Source organism: Uloborus diversus, chromosome 8 (genome assembly GCF_026930045.1).
Source record: "Uloborus diversus isolate 005 chromosome 8, Udiv.v.3.1, whole genome shotgun sequence".
NCBI lineage: Eukaryota > Metazoa > Arthropoda > Arachnida > Araneae > Uloboridae > Uloborus > Uloborus diversus.
Genome location: NC_072738.1, coordinates 139,511,262 through 139,536,801, shown reverse-complemented (window position 1 = coordinate 139,536,801; position 25,540 = coordinate 139,511,262). Strand labels below are relative to the sequence as shown.

At 35.2% G+C, this 25,540-nt stretch overlaps 1 protein-coding gene across 1 annotated transcript in view; it reads left to right on the top strand.

The window, feature by feature from the left end:
- Positions 1-25,540, top strand: part of LOC129227578 (cationic amino acid transporter 4-like) — a 53,171-nt gene that overhangs the window by 6,201 nt on the left and 21,430 nt on the right. Inside the window, exons 2-3 of the mRNA XM_054862163.1 lie at positions 5,918-6,676; positions 12,414-12,668. Coding sequence (XP_054718138.1) covers positions 5,918-6,676; positions 12,414-12,668 — 1,014 coding nt within the window. The remainder of the gene's footprint in view (positions 1-5,917; positions 6,677-12,413; positions 12,669-25,540) is intronic.

The window sequence follows — 25,540 nt, the reverse complement described above, 5'->3', positions numbered from 1 at the left end:
TTGGAGTGCCATTCGGCAGGATTGTCATCATTCGGCGAAATTTGAAGTTACATTCTGGCAAAATTATCATCATTTGGCAGGATTGCCATCATTCTGCGAAATTTGGACTTTCATTCGGAAAATTATTTTTACTCGGCGAAATTTGAAGTTTTATTCGGCAATATTGATATCATTCTGCGAAATTTGGAGTTCCATTCGGCAAAATTATCCTCGCTTGGCAAAATTTGGAGTTTTATTCGGCAGGACTGCCATCATTCAGTGAAATTTAGAGTTGCATTTGGAAAATTATCATCACTCGGCAAAATTTGTTCCATTCGGTAAGATTGTCATCATTCGGCGAAATTTGGAGATTCATTCGGCAAAATTATCATCACTCGGCAAAATTTGGAGTTTTATTTGGCAAATTGGCCTTTCTTCCGCCAAAATATTTAAGTTCGGGGTGCACCTGCTTGTTTGCTAATACAATAAAATTGAGCCCTGTCACGCATCCCATTCATTCACTGTAAAAACGATTTAGAAACGTTCCTGGAAAATAATGGGCAGCTGATGTGCCCAATTTCTACCAGTAACATATATTGGAAAAATCAGGAACGCTTTCCGCTAAACGTCAGTAACCTTTCTGAAATTAACCTTGAAACTTTATGAAGACGTGCGAAATCTGCCCTGATAAAGCCTGTCATGTCTCTAGAACCTTCTAGAAAAATTAAGTAGGTTTAGTGTAATTGATTAGAACCTTCCTAATTTACCAAGAAGGCTCCATAAAAATCAGAGCGACCACGGCCAAAGCTATGCAAGAAGGAACCAAGCATATCTCTTGCCTGCAATTCCTGCCTTGCAAAGACTAGCTATCCACTGACTTTTTCGCTCTCATTAGGAGCTTAGTCAACCTGGACAGGCCGTAAGCAACCTTAGGCCGATACACTTAATAAACACGCTTATTCAATCTTTAAACTGGTTGCTAAAAATGTTTTCCACAACAGTGAAAAGTCTGCGCGCGTGCAACTCGTAGCGATTCAGGAAACTTTTTTGTGAAGATACTTGTTTTTACGGGGAAATAGGTGAAAACGTATGAAATCCCGAGACGTTCCACGGAAATAACCAGTAACATTTCGGAATTTTTTTACAGTGTTGAAAACATAATGTAATCGGAGAAAAAGCAAAACAGAGCGATTTCCTTTGCTGTTTTCCTCTTCCGGCGAGCTTCCCTTATTTTCATTTATTTTAAGTACAGACGATAAAAAATCATAGGTACGGTTGATTTTCTACTTTTTATCACCCCAATTATTTTAATTAGTTATTTTCTTTATCTTTACATTTTGTAATTCTTAATTTTGCGTTTTAGAATAACTTTTGAACTCAAGCCATTTTAAGAACAAATAAACGTGGCAATGCGTATTAGTTTTCAAGTGTTTAAGAGGCAGCTGTAAATACACAACATCGCATTATTTATTACCAGACCAGATAAAGAAAAAGCAATCATTTTGAAGCCCAAATCTTAAATGGAGAACTGATATTCGAGAATGTTTTGTTCTGACATTCATAGAATATAAAAATACAATATCTTTTTTATTTACTGTCGTTTCCTGGGTATTAAAGTCAAGGTAACTAATTTTGCTGAAAGCCTAGTAAGACAACATAGCTTATTTCCCTCAAAAATAACTACACATGATAAAAGTAACTAAAAATATAAAATAAAATTTGGTTTAATTTCTATTAAAATACCACAAAAAGGATTAACATGAATTAGTTCAAACATAAAAGGTTTAAATGAACTGTTTTAAGATATGGGAAACATAGAAAGTGATTCACACACACAAACACGCACACTCACCTGACAAGATCCATTGCTTTCTATCGATTGTGACGAATGAAATTCAGGAAAGTTAAATTGTTCAAAGAAATAATTGTGTGCTTGCGTATCTGATAAAAAATACAATGGGGTCGTTTCCAAAATTTTAAAAGTATTTTTTTCTGAAAGAGCATGCTTAAAAACATAGAATCTGACCATTTTTCAAATATTCTCTTTAAGTTTAATATTTTTAAAAAAACTACTTAAATCGGTGGGCTTTCATCGTTTAACGCTTCTGACTGCCGATGACATTACAAATGATAAAATGCCATTCAGTGTTGCCATTCACGGTCCAAAATACTTAATTCGCATGTTTACTCACGTGTATTGGCAACGATAGGGTTGATGGCAAGCGTAGAGCGCAATTGTAATTCGCTTCTTGATTATCATAACGTGGACACGTGGTAGAAAGATGTGCCAAAGAGCATCATTTGTGACGTCATCAAGTCCACGCCTTGTTTGAAAAATTGGATATTTTAAAAAATTAATTAAAAAATAACTGTTGGAAAAATAAAAGTATTTTCTGAGTCCATGTTTTTTTTTTTTTTTTTTTTTGCTTATTCTATCAATTTTAGTGATAAAAAGCACTACTTTTGACTGAAGGAAACAACCCCATTGTCAATTTTTTTTTTTTTTTTTGGTATATAAAGGCTAAGAGTTTTTATTTATTTGTTTATTTGATCATTTCTTTTGGAATGGATATGCATAAATCTATTATTATTTCCTGATATGTTTGTATATGTTATTATTTAACCTTAAACGCTCGGTTTCAATAATCATTAATTCGTGTTCTGGAGATCATATCTGATTTAAAAATTACTTACATCAAAGATACTTAAATAAATTCCTTCAATTTCTTTCTCTTTTTCAAATTTATTTTTATTTATTTATTTATTTATTTATTTTTGTCTGATTTAAATAAATACATTCTAAACAAGTTGTATTAAACGGTCTATTTTATTTATTACCATTATTGCGCAAATTTTTCATTGCGTAGATCATTTATTTTTTTTGATGATTGCTTTACGCTATGGTGCACAACCTTTTTCTGCCCGAGGGTCACACCATATATTAAAATAACTCTCGTGTGGGCCAGAATACATATAAAATTTCAAAATATTTATCACTAGGCTTTATACCCGCAAGCCTTTGTCCGTAGTAGAAAATGAAAAGATCATTTGGTTTGCCTGTATATTTCAAATAAAGGATGATGAGTTTCTCGCTAATTTCCTATGTTCATTTGCTCGCCCATGTTATGGTAGTTTGCTCGTCCATGTTATGGTAATTTGCTCGTCCATGTTGTGATAATTTGCTCGGTAATTTTACCAAAATAGGGAGGGAAACCCGGAAGTAAAAGGTTCAAAATAACGTATTCAAAGACAGCGAGTGTGCGAGCGGTAAGTGCCCATCCTCAACCTATCGTCCCTTTTTGAAATGGAATCTCTCCTGAGTGGTAGTCTTTGCTTTCGAGAACAGACAGTATCCTTCTATGAATCACGCGATGAGCAACTAGCTATTGTTTCGGTTCAACTCCGCTCCAAGCGTAGGGGAAGCTGCTGTACCCACACTGTAAAAACGATTCAGAAACGTTCCTGGAAAATAATGGGCAGCTGATGTGCCCAATTTCTACCAGTAACATATCTTGGAAAAATCAGGAACGCTTTCCGCTATAAGTCAGTAACCTTTCTGAAATTAACCTTGAAACTAGATGCAGACGTACGAAATCTGCCCTGTTAAAGCCAGTCATGTCTCTAGAATCTTCTAGAAAAATTAAGGAGGTTTAGTGTAATTGATTAGAACCATCGTAATTTACCAAGAAGGCTCCATAAAAATCAGAGCGGCCACAGCTATGCAAGAAAGGAACCAAGCAAATCCCTTGCTTTCAAAGCTGCAGCTATCCATTGACATTTTTGCTCTCATTGAGAGCTTAGTCAGTCGGGACAGGCCGTAAGCAACATCAGGCCGATACACTTAATATTCAATCTTTAAACTGGTTGCTAAAAATATTTTCCACAATAGTGGAAAGTCTGCACGCGTGCAACTTGTAGCGATTCAGGAAACTTTTTTGTGATGATACTTGTTTTTACGGGGAAATAGGTTAAATCGTGTGAATTCCCGAGACGTTCCACGGAAATAACCAGTAACGTTTCGGAATTTCTTTACAGTGCACGGACAAAATTTACTTTTCAATTTTTTGCTGGTCTTTGGGAATGGATAATCGATCGGAAAAAATTTCTGGGAGAATCTACAACTTATCATCTAATTTGGCAATTTTTGTCAGGTGAAAATCTCAAAGCTTACAACTTCAAAAAAAATTTCTTATAAACCACCTTTTTTGTCCGTGAGTGCAACATCCCGTTCACTCCGCAGACAGGTGCCTTTGTACCCATAGACATATTAAAAAATATATACAAATAGGTCTGAGGAACTCAATTATACTAAATACATTTTCATAAGTCACTTTATATTGAAATACTTCAAAAATCCATTGAAAATAACACTAAATAAAATGTCCCACTTCCCGGTAAAAGCCATCAGTCATTTCTCTGGAACCAATCAGCAAACTTCATAGCAAACTTCGGAACGTAACAAATAATAACCCAGCTCCTTCCTGATCTCGCGGGAAAGTTCCTAGATCAGAATTGCATCCATGGCCCAAATTTAGACACTTGCTTTCATTGGGAGCTTAGTCAATCTGGACGGACCGTTATCGAACTAAAGCCGATACATTTAACAAGTGCGCTCAATTTAATCTTTAAAAAGGTAGCTAAAAATATTTGCCGACACACTTTACAAATACTTTTAGTTAATCTTTGAACTGGGAGCCAAAAATATTTTTGATAACAGTGAGAACACTGCATTTGTGCAACTTGTAGCAATTCAGGAAACTTTTTGACAATGATACTTGATTTTTCCTGCAAGTGGATAAAAACCATTGAAATCCCGAAACGTTACACGGAAATACTCAGTAACGTTTCGGAAATTTCTTACAATGTACTTGTAGCAATTTCGGAAACTTTTTGACAAAGATACTTGATGAAAACCTATGAACTCTCAGAACGTTGCCCAACACTAACCAGTGACGTTTCGAAATTTACTTATAGTGTAAAGGAGGAGAATTAAACACGCTGACCAGTCAGTCAAGTCTTATAATTCAAAATTTCAAAACGTAATTTTAGAAGATATACTCTTATAGTAGCTAAGGAGTGTTTCCTGATTGTTGATCTTTTGCCTTTAATATTCTTATGCAGTCTAACTCCTTTATATGTTGACTGTCGTCCACTGCCATGGTCAACAACAGTGAGAAGTCAAGCGACTTGTAGCAATTCGGAAAACTTCTCCGCAAAAATACTTGATTTTCTCAGGAAATTGGTAGAAACCAGTAAAATCCCGGAACGTTGCGCAGAAATAACCTGCACACTGTAAAAAAATTCCGAAACGTTACTGGTTATTTCCGTGGAACGTTTCGTGATTTCAGAGGTTTTCACCTATTTCCCCAAAAAATCAAGTATCTTCGCAAAAAAGTTTCCTGAATTTCTAAAAGATGCACGAATCAGACCTTGCACTGGTGTGAAAAATATTTTTTGCTACCAGTTTAAATATTGACGGAGCGTGTTTATTAAGTGTATCGGCTTTAGATTGTTTATGGCCCGTCCGGATTGACTAAGCTTCCAATGGGAGCAAATAAGTCACTGGATACCTACAGCTTTCCGAGGCAGAAATTGCAGGCAAGGAATATGCGTGGTTCTTGCTTGCCATTTTCGCGTAGCTTGGCCGTCGTTGCTCTAATATTTCTGGAGTTGTCTTGGTAAATCAGGACGGTTCTAATCAAATAAATTTAATCTATTAAGAAGGTTCACGACTGGCTTTAATAGGGGAGATTTCTTAATATTTCAGAAAGGTTACTGACTTTCATCGGAAATCGTTCCTGGTTTTTGCAAGATATGTTACTGGTTGAAATTGGGCACATCAGCTGCCTATTATTTTCAAGGAACGTTTCTGAATCGTTTTTACAGTGCAATGTTTGTACCCCATTAAACTTTTGTTGTTCTTTCATTATTTCTCTAGATTTGATGTCGGCGGCGAAGAGTATACCTGGACGAGTCAAGAATTATGCCTCCAGGCTGACCCGACGGAAGTTTGTAGACGCCGACGTCTTGGAAACCAACCTTCGACGTTGCTTAGGCACGGCAGACATCACCCTGTTGGCCATAGGCCACATGATCGGCTCCGGTGTCTACGTACTGACTGCGACCGTAGCCAAAAACCTTGCCGGGCCGGCAATTGTCATCGCCTTCCTCTTCAGCGGGTTCGCGTCCTTCCTCGCTGCGCTGTGCTACGCTGAGCTGGGCGTCAGATACCCGCGCTCCGGCTCTGCCTATTCCTATACCTACCTGGCCCTGGGGGAGCTGTGGGCCTTCCTCGTGGGGTGGAACGTGTCCTTAGAGCACGTGATAGGCGCGGCTGCCATATCGCGAGCCTGCAGCGCCTACATCGATTCGCTCGCAGGCGGTGCCATCAGGAATGGCACGGTGGCACTGGTTGGCACGATGCCGGCCGGCTTCCTCGTCTCCGAGCATCTGGACTTCCTGGCGTTCGGGATCCTGATTCTGTTCGTGGTGTTCCTATCCTTCGGGGTGCGGATGACGTCACACCTCAACAATGTCTTCTCGGCAGCTAACATGTTGGTGATAGTGACCATCATCTGTGTTGGAGCCTACTTTTCGGACGTAAAGAACTGGACGAACCCGGAAACTGGTGGCTTCATGCCATACGGGTGGTCGGGGGTGCTGGCGGCTTCAGCGTCCTGCTTTTATGCATATGTAGGTAAGCTTCTGTTAGTTCGATGCTCAGTTTTCTAATAACAGTTTAAGGGAAAACTTTGAACTTTTACAACGAGCTGATGTGTGCATCACATGACTTCCTTTCACTCCAATTTAATGTCATTTCCCCCTTACTGGCAATTTTAATGTGATTCAATTGTTTACTCTGTAAATATCACCAACAGTGGCCAAATTGAAACCAAATTTAAAAAAAAATAAAAATCCGCCAAATTTGTTGCCAAGTTGGCGAAAAACTTGGCGACCAAAAGACTGGCGATATATCGCCAAGTGTCCGCCAAATTATAACACCACTTGAGTTTACATCGAAATTAACAATGATTTCCCCCCAAAAAGGGGCGAAAGACCCCTTTAGAAACACGCGAATGCAACCAAAAGGAAAGGTGCTCAACTAGACCCCACTAGGAGTCTACGTACCAAATTTCAACTTTCTAAGACTTACCGTTCTTGAGTTATGCGACATACATACACACATCTGCACATACGCACATACATACATATATACGTACAAACAGACGTCACGAGAAAATTCGTTGTAATTAACTCGGGAATCGCGTCATTATGGATATTTCGCTTGTCTATACGTTATTAGGCACTTACCCACGAGTGGTCGAGTCGAAAAAAAAACTCAATATTCATTTGGGGTTGAGTAAAATGGAAATTAAGGTCGATTTTTGAGTGAAATTTTTTTTGCGAATACAATACTTCCTTTTTTGTAAAAGGAAGTAAAAAAGGAAGTATTGTATTCGCGAAAAAAAAAATCACTCAAAATTTGGCCTTAATTTCCACTTTGTTCATCCCTGAATTAATATTGAGTTTTTTTTTTTTTTTTCAACCCGACCACACGCGGATAAGTGCCTTATAACGTATAGTCACCCGTAATATCCATTTTAACATTCCCTGAGTTAATTACAACGATTTTTCTCGTGACGTCCGTATGTACGTATGTATGTATGTGCGTATATGCGAATGTGCGTATGTATGTCGCATAACTCAAGACCTAGAAAGTTGAAATTTGGTACGTAGACTCCTAGTGGTGTCTAGTTGTGCACCTCCCTTTTTCGTTGCATTTGGATGTTCCGAAGGAGGTCTATTACACCTTTTTGGGGGGAAATCAATGTTAATTTCAGTGCAAACTCAAGTGGTGTTATAATTTATGCAAACACTTGGCAATATATCGCCAAGCTTTTGGTCGCCATGTTTTGTCGCCAACTTGGCGACACATTTGGCGATTTTTTTTTAAAATCTGGTTTTAATTTGGCCATTGTTGGTGATATTTAGAGAGTTGACTATTGAATCATAATAAAATTGCCAATAATGGGGAAATAACTTTTAATTGGTGCAAAAAGAAGTCATATGATGCACACATCAGCTCGTTTTCTTTTTAAGAAATTGAAGTTTGATGCATAGATTTGATTTTGACACTGGAGTACAATGCTCCTTTATTCGTAGGGTACAAACCATAGACTAATAATAAGAGTAGACCGAGCTTCCCCAGACTTGCTGATGAAAAAAATTGGTTCATGGATACATCATGTGACTGGTGGAAGGCTCGGCGAAAACTTTGGCGGCATGGTTGCCAGCTGGCAGGATTATCTACAGTTTGGCACTCGGCATGTATTTTAAGACGTAATGTGATTTTATTATAATTTTTTTCCCAAGGTGCAGAGATGATTGAACTGTTTTTCTTTTAGTTATGCATTATTTTGAAATTAGTAATTAGCTTTTGTTCGCAGATTTTAGTAACTTTAATTTCATTCGGAACTACTACGTCAGCGTTGGCGTAAACGTAATGGCGTAAACGTTTTGAGTTAACGCAAAAATGTACTAATCGGTATCTTAAACTGAAATTGTAGGTAAAAATCTTACCGTTTGCCGATTCTTTTTGGGAGCTTGCATCTTTAATTGCTTAGAGAGTTATTAAAATTGAATAAAGAAAATGCACAATACCTATCTAAACGAAAAACTCACTACATTAACAAAATATTTACAACTTAGAATAACAAATTTACAAATCAGACTCCATAAAAGATCATTCTTTCGTGTTTCATCAATTCTATTTATTTTATTTCTCGCTCGCGTTGATCGTCTACTATGATCAACGCCCGCTGTTGCTAGGATATCCACCAGTCACATGGTTTGGTTTATAAGCAGCAAAAGGGTTGCCATAGCTCGGTCTACTCTTATTATTAGTCTATGGTACAAACTGCTAGTTATATTTCGGCACTGATAAGTTGAGGAATGACATTGACAGTGCTTACTTCTTTTTGGAGTAATAGGGAAGGGTCACTGGAGCTGATTTGGATTGAGTTACTTTCGTAGTTGTTTTGAAAATGTATTCCAACTAAGCTCTAATAATGTGTATTTCTTCACTGCACTTCCTAAAAAGAAGTAAACCTCAAAGTCAATTCTCAGCTTCCTAGAACCACAGTAGAGTCGTCAAATAAGAAGGTGGGATTATAAACTTGTTTTCTTTTTCACTACATTGTGTTGAAATTAAATCACGTTATATCATGGCTGAATTAAATTGACTCGAGATCAAATTTTTGTTGAAATTATGATCAAAATGATTCATTGGAGAGGCTTGATTATAACAACACTGGATGCAAATTAAGATGGTCCTGTTGCTGCTTGAACAAAACAGAGAAATTAGGTCACCACTGGTAAGTCTACTAATAATTGCGGCCTTCAACACTGCCATGCTAAGCACAAAAGTCGTATCTATAAGTGACAAGCAACCGTATCCAAGTGTCACATGCCGTTTTGGTTAAAACTACGCATTTTTTTTTTTTTTAATTATCGGCAATGAACTTTTAGCGGGGGAAATTTACCATTAAATATTGTATGATTGGGAATTAGAAGGTACAATATATTCTTTTATTTTAAACTTAAATTACAAAAACCCAAATTATGATTGAAAGTTTGAGAAAACTAAACAAACTAATATTGACGTGAATAAAATATGACAACGTATATAAAGTACAAATTCAGAATGAAAAAAGGTTAAAAAACCAGCAAACAGCTGTTTCGGCACTCTAAAATACAAGTGCCATCATCAGTGCAATTAAAAACGAAGACAGGTTCAACCCGACTAAAACACAGTCGAGGCGAGCAATGGAATGAGAGACGAGTTGTAAAAGATATGAGAGCAGTACCGGAAACGATGACGTCAGGTTACGTCAGAACTACAGAGGACAGTTGCACTCAGGAGAAAACGTCACGGGCAAAAAATAAATCAAATAACAGACTTCCAAACATTAGGAAAAGGGGGAGTGCTAGACAAATCATTGACGATTAAATTAGCATTTTTCCATATGTAATATGACTCCCAAAAATCTAAATCATGAATGGACGAACACTGGTGAATAACTTTGGCGGAAGAAAAAATAAAATTATGCCCGCAAGACCAACAATGTTGAGCAATAGAGGAGCGTTTGAGATCCTGTTTTTTGACGTAATTTTCGTGTTCTTTTATCCGGAATTTGAGGGATCGTCGAATCTGCCCAATGTAGGTCAATTTGCACTGGCAGGAAACACTATAAATGCCCCATTTGTCAAGGTTCTAAACAGGGTGTTTAAGCTGTGAAAATTTTAATTTATTAACAGGAGAAAAAGTGACAGAAAAATGAAACTTTTTTAAGATTTCGGCAATTTGTAGACTGATTTTAGGAAAAAGGGGTAAGACAACGGAACTCGAATAGTTCACAGGAGCAAGTGTTTGATTTTTGTTAGTTGAGCTACATAGCTTCTTATAAATGGTATCAATAATATCTGATGTGAATCCCCGATCAACCGCAATACCTCGTAGGTAATTCAGTTCTGATGAAAGTAAATTGGAATTTGAACAAATGGCTAAAGCACGGTAAATAAAAGATCTAAAAGCAGCCAATTTTTGTTTAGGAGGGTGAACGGATAACTTGTGGGGGGGGGGGGGGAAGAGAAACAGCAAAGGGTTTACGGAAAACAGTAGTTGTAAACATATTGTTATGACGAGTGATGGACACATCAAGAAAAGAAAGATGATTACCAGATTCCAATTCAACAGTAAATTGAATATGTGGGTCAATAGTATTTAGGATGGATAAAAGGTTATCAAGGTCACTGACAGACGAGTCCAAAAGCACAAAAATGTCGTCAACGTACCTGACGTAAAAATCAAATTGTATAATTTTAAATAATTTAAGTTCGAAATAGTGCATGTACAAATCACTTAGAATTGGACTCAAAGGGTTGCCCATAGCAAGACCTTCAGTCATCCGGAAAAAATTACCGTCGAAAACAAACGTGTTTAGTTTTAAGCAAGAACGTGTTAAATTGCACAATGCTCCTGTGAACTATTCGAGTTCCGTTGTCTTACCCTTTTTTCCTAAAATCAGTCTACAAATTGCCAAAATCTTAAAAAAGTTTCATTTTTTTCGTCACTTTTTCTCCTGTTAATAAATTAAAATTTTCACAGCTTAAACACCCTGTTCAGAACCTTGGCAAATGGGGCATTTATAGTGTTTCCTGCCAGTGCAAATTGACCTACATTGGGCAGACTCGACGATCCCTCAAATTCCGGATAAAAGAACACGAAAATTACGTCAAAAAAACAGGATCTCAAACGCTCCTCTATTGCTCAACATTGTTGGTCTTGCGGGCATAATTTTATTTTTTCTTCCGCCAAAGTTATTCACCAGTGTTCGTCCATTCATGATTTAGATTTTTGGGAGTCATATTACATATGGAAAAATGCTAATTTAATCGTCAATGATTTGTCTAGCACTCCCCCTTTTCCTAATGTTTGGAAGTCTGTTATTTGATTTATTTTTTGCCCGTGACGTTTTCTCCTGAGTGCAACTGTCCTCTGTAGTTCTGACGTAACCTGACGTCATCGTTTCCGGTACTGCTCTCATATCTTTTATAACTCGTCTCTCATTCTATTGCTCGCCTCGACTGTGTTTTAGTCAGGTTGAACCTGTCTTCGTTTTTAATTGCACTGATGATGGCACTTGTATTTCAGAGTGCCGAAACAGCTGTTTGCTGGGGGGTTTTTTTAACCTTTTTTCATTCTGAATTTGTACTTTATATACGTTGTCACATTTTATTCACTGTGCAGTACAAAGTTTTCGACTACTTTTTATGTAATATTGACGTGTTTCACAATTTTTCTGAAAGTACTATTAATAGCCAATTTTCAATGAAATTTGGTGCTTTAACTTGCACTTCCAAAAGTACAGGATAATCCAAAAGTCAGGACCAACTTTAAAAATAAATAAATCGAAAACGAATGATAATAAAAAATGCGGTTTGCACTAACGAATCAAAAAGAAGCGGGGTTTTGTGCGGCAACGAAACAAAAATAGTTCTGTTTTCGACCAACAGATGGCGCTATAACTTTTTATTTCTCCATAATTCTTATAATACAATTTAAGTAACCCGGTTTTCTCAACTAAGGACAGCATTTCGATACTTTTTTGCTTCGACTGCCATTTTCTACTGCCGTTGCTCCTTTTTATATCGTTTGTTGTTTTGCTTGATCCCAGATCAGAAATCTGAGAGCGCCATCTGTTGGTCACCAACAGAACTACTTTTGGTTCGTTGCCAGACAAAACCCGGCTTCTTTTCTATCCGTTTGATGCAAACCACATTTTTTTATCTTTATTCGTTTCGAATTATTCATTTTTAAAGTTGGTCCTGACTTTTGGATCAGCCGGTACTTAAAGATATTCTTCCGTTTCTAGGATTCGATTCGATCGCTTCTTCCGGAGAAGAGGTCCGCGACCCCCAGAAATCCATCCCCCGCGCCACCCTGATATCCATGGGCATAGCGACGGCCACCTACATCGGAGTGTCTACTGTGCTGACCCTGATGGTGAACTACAAAGACATCGCAGACGATTCCGGGCTTCCAGAGGCACTCGCCGCCCACGGAGCACACTGGGCTAAGGTGGTGGTCATCGTGGGAGCGGTCAGCGGAATGGCCACCGGAATCATTGGTAAGAACCATTTTGTCATCCACTTGAAATACATCTGACGTTCTCAGAAATGATAACTTTTTACTTCTGTTTTTTTTTTTTTTTTTTTTTTTTTTTGCAGTTTTCATTTATTTATCTTATTATCTTATCATTCTTACTTCTATACGTCAGAGTCAGATTAACGTAAGTCCAAAAATGGAAAAATATTTTGAAAACAATCCTTTATAATTATTTACCGACATTTTAAGAGCGCGAGTCCCAACTTTTGTAGGCACCAAGAAAACGTTTTTACGCTCTCCTACAAAGCAGGTGCAGTTAGAATGTCTTTAAAATAATACTGGTTGTAAAAAAATTAAAAGTAATAATTCTTATTGTGTTAACAATGTTAAAATTATTAAATGAATTATTTTAAGTGTTCAATATAATTATTTTTTCAAAATTTTTTTTAACTAGACAGTTTGAACACACTATTTTATGCATGGACTAATACAGAAAGTGTATTAGGAACATTTCGGTAGCGATTTCATTGTGAAAAAAAAAAAATAAATAAAAACTGCATTAAAAATCATTCAATTAGTTTGTTTGCGTTTCCTGTCTCAGGGGATTCAACGAACTAGTACTTCAGTTGGAGTCCGTTTTGGTGCATAACATTTGGTGAGAGAAAAGAATACTTTCTCGATGACTTCGAATTTTTTGGGTTCATAATTCTGTACCTCATAGCCGGAACGACGTAAGTCACATTATGATCATTTTACAGTACACTGTAAAAAAATTCCGAAACGTTACTGAGTATTCCCATGTAACGTTTCAGGATTTCAATGGTTTTTATCCACTTCCTGGAAATATCAAGTATCATTGTCAAAAAGGTTCCTGAATCGTGACAAGTTGTCCGAATGCAAATACCTCTCTTATGTAAAAAATATTTTTAGCTCACAGTTTAAAGATTAACTAAGAGTATTTATAAGATGTATCGGCTTCAGATCAACTAAGGCTCGTCCATGCTGATTAAACTCCCAAAGGGAGCAAATAAGTCTGGACCACGTAGCTTTGCAAGAATTGCAATCAAGTGAGACGCTTGATACTTACTTGCAATTCTGGCTTAGCTTTGGCCATGTTTTTGCAATACTGCGTTTAGAAAGGTTTTGATAAATCAGGAAGGTTCCAAGCTGTTATATTATCCCTACTTAAGATTACTCAAGTTCCAGAGACACGACTGGCTTTAAACGGGAGTATTTCAGGATTTTTCAGGAAGGTTACTGAATTCTAGCAGGACACGTTCCTGGTGTTTGCGAGATATGTTACTGGTAGAAATTGGGCACATCAGCTGCCTATTATTTTCCAGGAACGTTTCTGAATCGTTTTTACAGTGTACAGATGAAAACTTTTTTCTGGCCCATGCAAAGAATGGGATGCGCGCTCTTTTAACCATGGTAAAAAATTGAAAAGGATATTTTTTCAAGAATTACGTTCACATGGCTCGATGCGGAATAGGTTTCTACATACAATGCACTAATAAACAAAAAATCGCAATTTTTGGAATGCAATTTCAACTAACAGTGGAATTTCGAAGGCATTTCTCTTCGATGTGATTCTGTTCATGAATATTTTAATAAGATTCCTGTGGAGACAAATTCCGGTTTAGCAATGCAATGTTGTTGTATGATAACGTAGAGATGACAGACCATGTAATTTATTCATTAATTCTAATTTATCTTTTGTCTTGTTTGTGTGAATGTGAGTCGAGTAAAACGTTTTTCAATATGTATTCCTGTGTTATGTTTTATTTTTCAACTCATTGCGGTTGCATAAGTCACAAAAATTTCATTTTTGAGTTATTTGTAACAATCAAGAGATTCCATTAACTAATAAAAAGGCCAATAAAGTGTCATCGCCAGTATAATTCACTATTAAAAAACCCAAAACGTTACAGATTATTTCCGTGTAACGGTTCGGGATTTTCATGGTTCTCACCAATTACCTGGGAAAATCAAGTACAGTTGGCTCTCTGTTTAACGACTTTCAAGGGACCGCAAAAATCGTCCTTAAGTAGAAATCGTCCTTAAATAGAACGCTTTTAAAACTAAAGTGGACCATTTGGGACCGTGAAACGCCGTCGTTAAGTAGAGAAAGTCGTTAAATAGAGCGTCGTTAAACAGAGAGGCAACTGTATCTTTGTGAAAAATATTCCTGAATTGCTACAAGTTCCATGAGTGTAGACTTCTCACTGTTGTAAAAAATATGTTTAGCTACTAGTTTCAAAATATACTCAACGTTTTATTAAATGTTTTTCCTTCAGTTCAGCGACGATCTGCTCAGATATCCCCTAATTGAACCCCCTAAATGAGAACAAAGTGCAGTCTCCAGCTGGTTATAGTCTTTGTTAAAACTTCTAGAACAGCAAGTTGATAGATTTTTGCTAGCAATTCTACATTAGCTTTGGCCATATATCCTACAATGCTTCATAGGACCTTTGTGGGCAAATCAAGATGGTGTCAAGATATTACTATAAGCGTATAAAGTAAGTGCACCCGTAACGAATATGCACCAGAAGCGGATAATGTCTTCAAAAAATAAGGATAAATAAAACTTTTTGCACAGCTAGGTGTCCCCTAAAAAATAAGGCCGTAATTTTTAGGGAGCCACCTATCTAGGGAAAAATTCCTTTTATGTTTATTTTTCGAAGACGTTATCCGCTTCTGATGCAGTATCCACTTTACCTGCACTTACCTTATGTATGTTTTCTTAATAGGTTCCTGATTTATACCAAAAAAGTGACTGGTTTTCTTGGGAAGTTTTCTGAATTTTCCAGGTTAATTTCAGGAAGGTTATTGACTTTTAGCGGGAAACTTTCCTGTTTTTTGCCCGATAACCGATAAGTCACAGACAGAATTTATATACATTAGCTTCAGGGAACGCTTCTGAATTTTTTTTAGTGTTCGGACATTGATAATATCATTTAGTTTCGAAACTATTGTCGACAGGGAGGAGTTTTCCTTATCAATTTCCAAGTAGTTTTAGTAAGTCTATTTCAGGATTTAAGAGCCAATGTCTGTAAGAATCAGGCAGTTTATGGCATTTGTGATTGTTGACATTTTTAATTTTTCTCTTTTTCACATATGCTGTTCCTTATCATGAATGTAATGTTTGTGCCAAATATGAGCTTTATCTGCTTTACCGTTTTTGGGAAATTAAATTTTTAAATTTAGGGGGCGTGGCACATTTTTGCGTGTTTTTCAAATTTGCAGATTTTAAAGCTGTTCTTGTTGCTTTAAGCGTCCCTATAATGATAAGGATTTTTAAATTCTATACTATTATATGGTCTTCTTACATACTATTACAGCTGTCAAATCGGTGTCACTACGAGGGCGACGGCCACGAACTCCGTTTAAAAATGACCGAAAATGAATTTTTTACTACATTCAATGCCAATTTTCTCAAAGCGCCTTCATGATGACACCAATGTTTTTACATAAATTCCTAGCTACACTTGCATACATAAAAAATATGTAATAAAATTGGTTGTCACTATAAGGGCGCCAGAAGATATTGGAACTTTTATGTGATAAATTTCACAAAAATGCAAATGTTTAAAATTTAACTACCACTCTCGCCCTCATAGCAGAGATGTGAAACTAATTACGTTTGATAACCAACATGTTCGTTTAACATATGAACTAAAAGAATCGTTGTCACTCCTATTACTTTCGGAAATATAATCATTCGAAATTAGTATGTTATGGAGTTATTTAAAAAAAGACTTTTCTAATTAGAATATCTTTTTGCACGGTTTGTTTTAAACTTTAATATAAAATTACAGCAGTGGCACCGAAAATAATATGTTTCTAATGCTTTTTATATAAAAAAAAAGCTTTATAAAAAGCATTATAAACACAGTAAATCGATATAGGTACAGATGGACGTATTGTGTAATGTGCATTATAGGCTAAAGTAGTCGTACTAATATTCATATTTTTTCAATCATACTAATTTTTTATCTGTTATTTATATTAAAAATGCAACTATTTATAACGATGTCTTAAATAGTTATGAACATAGTGTCTTATATAGCGAGCATTCATAATCTGAAACATAATTTGAGGATGATGTAGAATAAAACAAAGAAAACAGAAAACATCAAATCAACCAGCTTCAGAAAGACGGTAAACTCTTGTTGAAATCTTGTAATTTTGTAGCATAAAAGCACGGGAAAAAATGGTATCCCGGAGAAATAGTAGAAGTTGAACATTTGTAAGTAAAGGCCAAAAGCATGGCAAGAAGGAATAGAATAAATAAATTTATTTGGCTGGAAAAAAGGCGAGTATTATCTAAACATATTATGCACAATGGATCCACCTGTACCTATATCAAAACGAGCATTTTCTATTCAAGATAAAGACGCTCTTACCTGCCCAAGCTGTTTATGTTAAACGTTACTTCTATGTAATAAATTTAAAATAAATATGGTCAAAAACATTATCTGGATGTGATAAGATTAAATTAACCAAAATACATAAATAAACAAACAGAATGAATTAAAAAAAATAATAATAAATGAAAAAAATACATCACAACATACTAACTTCGAATGATTACATTTCCAAAAGTAGTAGGAGTGACACTAATTTTATTAGTGCAAATGTTAGACAAATTTGTTGGTTACTAAGCTTAATTAGTTTCAGATCTCTGCTATGAGGGGGCTAGTTGTATTCAGATTAGCAAATGGCCAACTTCTACTACTTCTCCGGTATACCATGTTTTCCCAAGCTTTAGTGCTACAAAATTGCCAGATATCAACAAGAGATGACCGTCTTTCTGAAACTGGATGATTTGATTTTTTATGTTTTCTTTGTTTTAGTCTATGTCATCCTCAAATTATGTTTCAGATTCTGAATGCTCGCTATATAATACACTATGTTCATAACTATTTAAGATATTATGTTATAAATAGTTGCATTTTTAATATAAATAACAGATAAAAAATTAGTATGGTTGAAAAAATATGAATATTAGTACGACTACTTTAGCCTATAATGCACATTACACAATACGTCCATCTGTACCTATATCGATTTACTGTGTTTCTAATACTTTTTATAAAGCTTTTTCTATAAAAAGCATTAGAGACATATTATTTTAGGTGTCACTACTGTAATTTTATATTAAAGTTTGAAACAAAGCGTACAAAAAGCCATTCCAGTTAGAAAAGTCTTTTTTTAAATAACTCCATAACATACTAATTTCGAATGATTATATTTCCGAAAGTAATAGGAGTGACAACGATTCTTTTAGTTCATATGTTAAACGAACATGTTGGTTATCAAACGTAATTAGTTTCATATCTCTGCTATGAGGGCGAGAGTGGTAGTTAAATTTTAAACATTTGCATTTTTGTGAAATTTATCACATAAAAGTTCCAATATCTTCTGGCGCCCTTATAGTGACACCAATTTTATTACATACTAGCATTCCCGTACCCGGCATTGCTCGGGTAATGGAATTAGCAGGGGTTAACATTGCTTGGTGCACTTAGTTTCGAAAATCCCCTATAATAATTACTTATTACCTATAACTTTTTCTAATTTGGGGAGGATCCCGGGGACCCTGGACTCCTTATATATATATATATGTCTTTGTCCTTAACCGATCTTTAACTGTTATTAACGATCCTTTTAAATTATTGATTATCTTTGCAAACACAAGTCATCCACATTTTATTGTTATACCTATGTTTAAGCTAGAACTTCTTTGTATACAACATTTTTAGTTTTTTTTTCTGGTGCTAAAATTATTAAACTGCTTGATGAACTGGCTTTGGAGCAAGCTACATAACATTGGTCGTGTGAAAAAAAGTCTTGTCTTAAATCGATCCCTGCTACTTTTAATGTCTGTCCTTGTGACTTATTAATGGTTATTGCAAAGCAAACTTTAACAGGAAACCGCACTCTTCTAAATTCAAAAGGATAGTCCGCCTGTGATGATGTTCTTAAAAACTTCGTTTCTAGTTTTGAAAAAATAAAAGCAAAAGACAGAAACATTATGATTTGACTTGAGAAAAGCCTCGAAGAATCACATGAGAAACAAAAACAATATCAAATTTATAGTTCGCTATCGACCAAAAGTTGAGATGATGTACTGAATAATGATTTGAATGGAGGAAAGCCTTCGAAAATATGGGATTTGAATTTCAATGACAGGTTTTTAATTTCGCAGAAATTAAGGGGTTTTAGTTAATTTCTCCCGAACTAATTGAGATTTCGAAAAATCCTTTCTTAGTGGTTACTTTTGTAATCATGCGGACATGTCTGCCAAATTTCAAATCTGAAGATTCAGCGGTTTTGGCTGTGCGTTGATATATATATATATATATATGTATATATATATGATGTTATCTCAGGACATTGATTTTTATATATTAAGATTTTTGATGTATGCAAGTGTCTAGGAATTTATGTAAAAACGTTGGTGTCATCATGAAGGCGCTTTGAGAAAATCGGCATTGAATGAGTAAAAAATTTCATTTTCGGTTATTTTTAAACGGAGTTTGTGGCCGTCGCCCTCGTAGTGACACCGGTTTGGCAGCTGTAATAGTATCTAAGAAGACCATATCTTAATATATAAAAATCTTCTGTGCGGACGTTTGTCACCATAAGGCTTTTAAACGACTGGACCGATTTTGATCAAATTTTTTGTCTTTAACTAATTTGTGGCAAGCATGGTTTCGAAGCGCAATGGATCGAATTCGGAAACGTTTTTGTTAATTAATTAATTAATTTAAACATTGGATGGTTATATCTTCCAAATGATTAATATTTATTTTAACCTATTGTTGAGCGAGAACTGAAAGAAATATTTAACCCTTTGCCAAAGGACAATAAGAAAGCCAGCTCTGCTTTTTGTAATGAAATTTTCTACTGTGATATGTCAATTGAGAATAGATAAAACGTAGAAGTGAGAGTGAAGCCTTCATTTCTTTAAAGCAACGATTTTTGATACTGTGATATATTTTAAAATCAAGTACTGTGGAAGGTTTACGCAAAACGTGTGTTCCGTCGTCATAGTCGAACCATGTGACCGGAAAGGTGCTTTAGGTTTTCCTAACTAAATGATCTGAAAGTACCGTACCTAGCAACATATGTTTCTCGACTCAAATCCATCCGAGTTTTGGTCAAGAATACTTTAAGGATTATCAAACTAATCAGTACTATATTAGTAAAGGAAAAGAAGATGGAACTTAAGGCTGCTCTTCAGTGGGAAAGAAAAACGATCTCGCTTGAAAATGGGCTTTTTCTTTAAACGAAAGCAATGTTCATCAGTGAAGTGATTGACACTTCAACAACCAATAGAACGAGCGGTGGCCGATGAAAGTGTGGATCATGTGACCTGTCACATTTTGCAGGGGGACAGACCGGACGCTCCCCTGCTGTGCAGAGTAGTCGAAGGAGGTAATAGCTGACGGCGAAATGAAACCGCAGCTTTTTACAGACCCTTCCAAGGAAATTCTAGTTCTTTCCCTCTTGAGTCTTGACTACATAGGTAAAAGAAAAATTACTCAGTGTAAAAGGCGCGGCATTTTGCAATCCCGCTTGTGATATTAATTTATTTGCATTCGCACTAAAATTAATTTTTGAAACGAAGATTTTTTTCCCCATTAATACGGTTCCTGATCTCATCTAGGAAAAATTAACGAATGAATGAATATTTGCAATAAATAAATTTATAAATTCGTTTTATTTTTAGAAAAATGTTCGTTATTGAAAATTGATAATATCAAAAAAGGAAGGAAAAAAAAAGATAGCCTACATGACCACACTGAATTTTAACGAAATGAACTCCAAATTCTAACAAAAAAATATTCTTTAAAAATGGATGATCCTACTTAATAAATCTGAAAAATCGAGTGCCGAATAAAAGTGGGGACTAACTAGTTATCGGTTGGCGAAATTCTTTCACTTCCTCTGCCTGTTTGCCACTCTCCCCAACCCCATCCGAGTTAGCAGTAAACATTCTTAAAAATGAAACTAGATCCTCTTTGCATAGTTAATACTTGATTGTACAATAAACATTAATGCCACTAATTACTTACATTAACCTTTATTTGAACTGATAATATTTATATTTTAGTGCTAAATTAAATACTACTTTGTTGGTTAGTTACCTGTTTTACAAATGTAGTGGCGTTTAGAAAAAAATGTGGCTACTATAAATGCCTTTTCTCACCACTGGTGACCAGAAAATTCCCCTAATCTTTATCTTTGAATCCTTTTCTTTTTGAAAAAATATTTATTTATTTATCTAAGTACTATATGCAGATGAGAAGGCTACGATAGCATTTCTCAAGGGGTTGTTATGGTGAAAGTTCTTTCAAATTGAGCATAACAACGGCAAAGTCGCGGACGGCTACGGATAAGGATTTCCTGAATTTAAAAAATTAAAGATTTTTCTCTGATCTTTGTATGCAAGGGTGCTCACCCTGCTCCAAGCTCAAAGGCAAAAATCACTCCTTCCCCCACTCTCAATGTTTGTAAACTATCTTGCGTTGAAATTTTGCAATAAAACTAAACCTAGCACTTTTAGAGTCTCAGATTCCCAGTTACTAAATTCGGCAAAATACATGAGGTATTACATGCATTATATGACCAAAAGTATTGGGACACTTTCAAAAATTCACAATTTTACGGATTTCTCAAAAAATAAAAGACCAATTGCTCTCTGCTCTGTAATTTTTTTTCTCATGAAAAGTATACTCCAGACGTCAAATCCAATAACAATTAAGTCTGATATTCATTTAGGGGACCAGCAACAAATAATCTGTTCTTATCATGAATCACTCTATAACGATGGCAGGAAAGTGTTGCCAGTTTGCTAACAATTCCTTACCATTCGTCGCCTATCCTAGAATTATAGAAATTCGGCTCATTAGATTGCTGATAACTTTTTTAAAATTTAAAGAAATTGCGGTGGAATTTTTTTCATGGATTGTAGGATGTATCTGAGCTTTGAATTATGAACGTTATAAATTGCAATCTTTCGTGTCTGCGCAGTGAAAAATTAATAGCTTTAACTGTTCATATTTCAACAAATTTTCAATATTTTAACTTCAAATTTTATTATTATGTTTCTCTAAAATGCTGTCAAATATTTTAAAAGTTTAGTAACGTTTGACGAAATACTCTGCGTAATATAAGGCGAAAACCTTCAAAAAAATTTTGCATTTTTGAAAGAAATGCTTATATTTCCATGGGTATAAGAGATACTTTCACAAAAATATAAAAATAAGTTTTTGATAGATTTTTAACTCATTTCTGAAAATTATAGCTTATTCCCAGCAATTTGCAATGAAAAATTATCAAAAAACTTTTTTACTCAATTTGTTGTCGGTCCCCTAAATGAATAGCAGACTTAATTTTTATTGGAAAATGACAACTAGAGTATACATTTTATTCGAAACAAATTATAGAGCAATTGGTCTATTATTTCTCGAGAAATCCCTAAACATGTGAATTTTTGAAAGTGTCCCAATGCTTTTGGTCATATAGTGTATATAGTGCTCAGGCCCGTGTCCAGTATTTCATAAAGGGAGGGGTTGAAACTTTTTACCTATGTAACTTATGCTGTCAAAGGAAAACTAACTACGCGTGTTGAATAGTTCATTTTAGTTCGATAACTAGGCTTTTTTTTTATACGTTTTGCGTTTTTTCTTTTTTTTTTTTTATGAAATCTTATTTGCACAGTTGAACATTTTGTAACAGCATACATATTTCTTTTATGCCACCTAATTCTAGTTTCTTTTTTTTTTTCTTTTGTTTTTCCATCAAATAACATTGAACAGGAATTTAATGAAAATAAAAATTGTGTTAAAAAATTGCTGTTCCGCATAGAAAGATTTTTCCTAACGTGTGAAACGACTAATTCATCCAACACTAAAGGCGTACCATAAAAAAAAAACAGTAAGCAAAGTAACCATTTTCCGTGCTCCTAAGTTTTTTTTGGGGGGGGGGGGGGGACGTCATTGTCTAATATTCGTTTAGATAATTTTCCCTTGCATGCTTATAGCATTGCCGAACTTTCCAGCCATTCCATTTTTTCAAGCACTTAGAAGCGAAGGGGCTTGGACATCCTACAATTAAAGAAAATGGTAATTGTTAAACATGGGGAAATATTAAAGAGGGTGAATACTGTATCAGAGTTTAACTCTAAAATTAATTAAAACTTAAAATACGTTTTGGAAAATCGTTTAATGATTCATTGATTTTTTTTTTTTCAATGGGAGGGGTTTAACCCCTAAAACCCTCCCCCTGGACACGGCTCTGATAGTGCTTCTACTTCAACACATTGAGTTTTTATTAAAATTTTCTAATGAGTCTTGTTGGTGTCTGATCCTCGTTAGTTGTCATAATAAATATTAAGGGTTGTCCTTTTTCTCAGAAGGCACGAAAATATTACCTACATGTATATCTGCCTGAAAAAAAAAAAAAAAATCTCGAAATACTTAGATGAAAAAAAATCTCAACGCCTCGCTCTGCCAGATTTTAAAGTTTTTATCGCTCTGCCTCGTTTTCATGCATCTTACATTTAATGAATCAATAATAAAAAATAAAAAAAAGGGCAAGAAACAGATTTGCAGGAAATACATAAAGTTGAAACAAAAATGAAAATGAACAGCTTACATTTAGGAAAGCAATTATAGGTACAAGTAAGGGTTCACAATTAAAAAAAAAACAAACAAGACAAACTTTTTCTTTTAAGTTCTGTGTTACGCACTTCTGTGCCGAAAAATTATCGTATCCTGTCTTCAGTCACAGAATAAAATGAATGTTCTAATCCAATGATTATCAAGTAATTTTCATTCGTATAGAACAAAAATCTTTTTTGAGATCCCACATTTTCTATTCTATTGACTCCTAGTAATATGTAAATACAGCGAGAGAAAGGATTTAGCTTCTTGTTTAGGAGAGGGAACCATTTCTATATTTAATTAACATGATCTTTATCGTAAGCATACTATTTACTCAGAAATACTCCCTATTTTCCCAAGCACTCTGTTTGGGGGCTGTGCCTTTTAATTTTCTCGAAAATAAAAATTTTCAAAATGCACTTTTAGACGATCTCTGGTAGTATTTGGAAGTAAGTAAGAGGTCCTGTGATCTTCCACCAGCAAATTTTTGAACTTGAAACGCCAAAAACACAATTTCAGGTTCTTCAATTCTGTTAGGAAACGGGGAGTTCGGAAGCTTTCCCCGAAATTTTTCGAAATAGTCTAAAAACGCAGTCTTAGTCTGATGTTGGGGGGGAGGCAAAATTTTTAAAGTGTTATAAACATGATTGTAGGCCATCTTTATTAACGTTGGGGACATGCAGGTTTTTGAAATCCAAAAATGCAACTTTTTTTTTTTTTTTTTTTTAATGGTCAAAGAAGGACTTTTCACAAACTCCCTTCCCGAAATTTTTTGAAATTAAAGCCATAAAAACGAAATTTAAGACGATCTTTAATGATGTTTTTTTAAGGGGGGGGGGTGCTTATGTGACCTGAAAACCTTTATGCCTGTAATTAATTTTTTCTACATTGTATTAAAATGTTGATCTAGCTTCTGAGAATGAAAATAGAAAACAGTGAAAACTTGTAACCCCCATTCTATATTGTTCACATTTTAGTTAGCTTTGTCGGCAACATAAGGCTGAAAACGTCATTAAAACTAATACATACAATGCTTAGTAATTCTACCACGGTGTGTTTTTTACATTAACTGAATCATATTAAATTGCTAATATATTTTTCATGATTTTCTATGTATTTAATGAGTATGTTGGTGTACGGAATGTTTTCCGCTATTGAATTTTCCACCTCCCAAACCTTCTAAAGAAATTTGACGAGTCTGGCTCTTAAAGACACAAATAATTTTCAAAAATGTTTGTTAAGCTGTGGAAAGCACTTTATGTGTGTACCATTTGTAGTAACATAAAGCACATGTAAAACGATGCAAAATACCCAGTATCTGGAATACGATTTAATCTATGTATAAAAATATTTTTCTACTGGAAGGGAAAAATGTCAACTTTTCGCATTCGACAGCATTGTAACAATGTTCATTATATTGTAAATAAACAATTTGACTCAGAAATATTCCTTTCAAATCTATTTCTTTTCAAACCACAAATTTGAAAAAAAGCAGATGTTGCGAATTTAACAGCTAATAGCACGCATCTACATGGATTCACTTTCAAAAGCACTTGATTCTTCACGAAAGCCTTAGGAAAAGAGGAAAGAAGAAAGGACGTCCAGCGGAGGTCATTGAGGGGAACTAATGAGAGGGTAATAAATCTTACACCCCATTAGCTTTTACCCCTCAAAAAGGGGAGGTAACTATTCTAGGGCGTGGCAAATGCAAAAAGTGAACGTATTTTGAAATTTTTTTCAATAGTTAGAACATGATATTTGTTTAAAAAATGGTCGCATTATTTCAAACAAGATCTCAAAAGAGAGCTGGAAATATTTTGCGTGTCAGGGCGTTCTTAAAATTTCGATAGCACGAGTTGCAGATGTTTTACAGAGCGAAATGTCCAACAGTACCTCGTTTTCGAAGAAATTCATTTTTTCTCGAATTTTAAAAAATCGGAGAATGGACACATCAAAAAAGTAAAAACTAAAAGAAACAGACATGGTCTTGAAAAATACTCAGAAAAAAAAACGGATCCGAAAACTTTACAGGAATTTGTAAAACAAGCTCCAACTTTCCCCGTAGGTTAACATTAGATCCGAATCTTTCAGACTCTCAGTGAAGAGCACCCTTAAAGACGAAACAAATTTTATTTTCGTCCAGATAAATTACAACATGGTAGTTCTGTACACGAAAGATCAGTGCAGTGGAAGATCTTTATCTTTGGTGGAAATAACA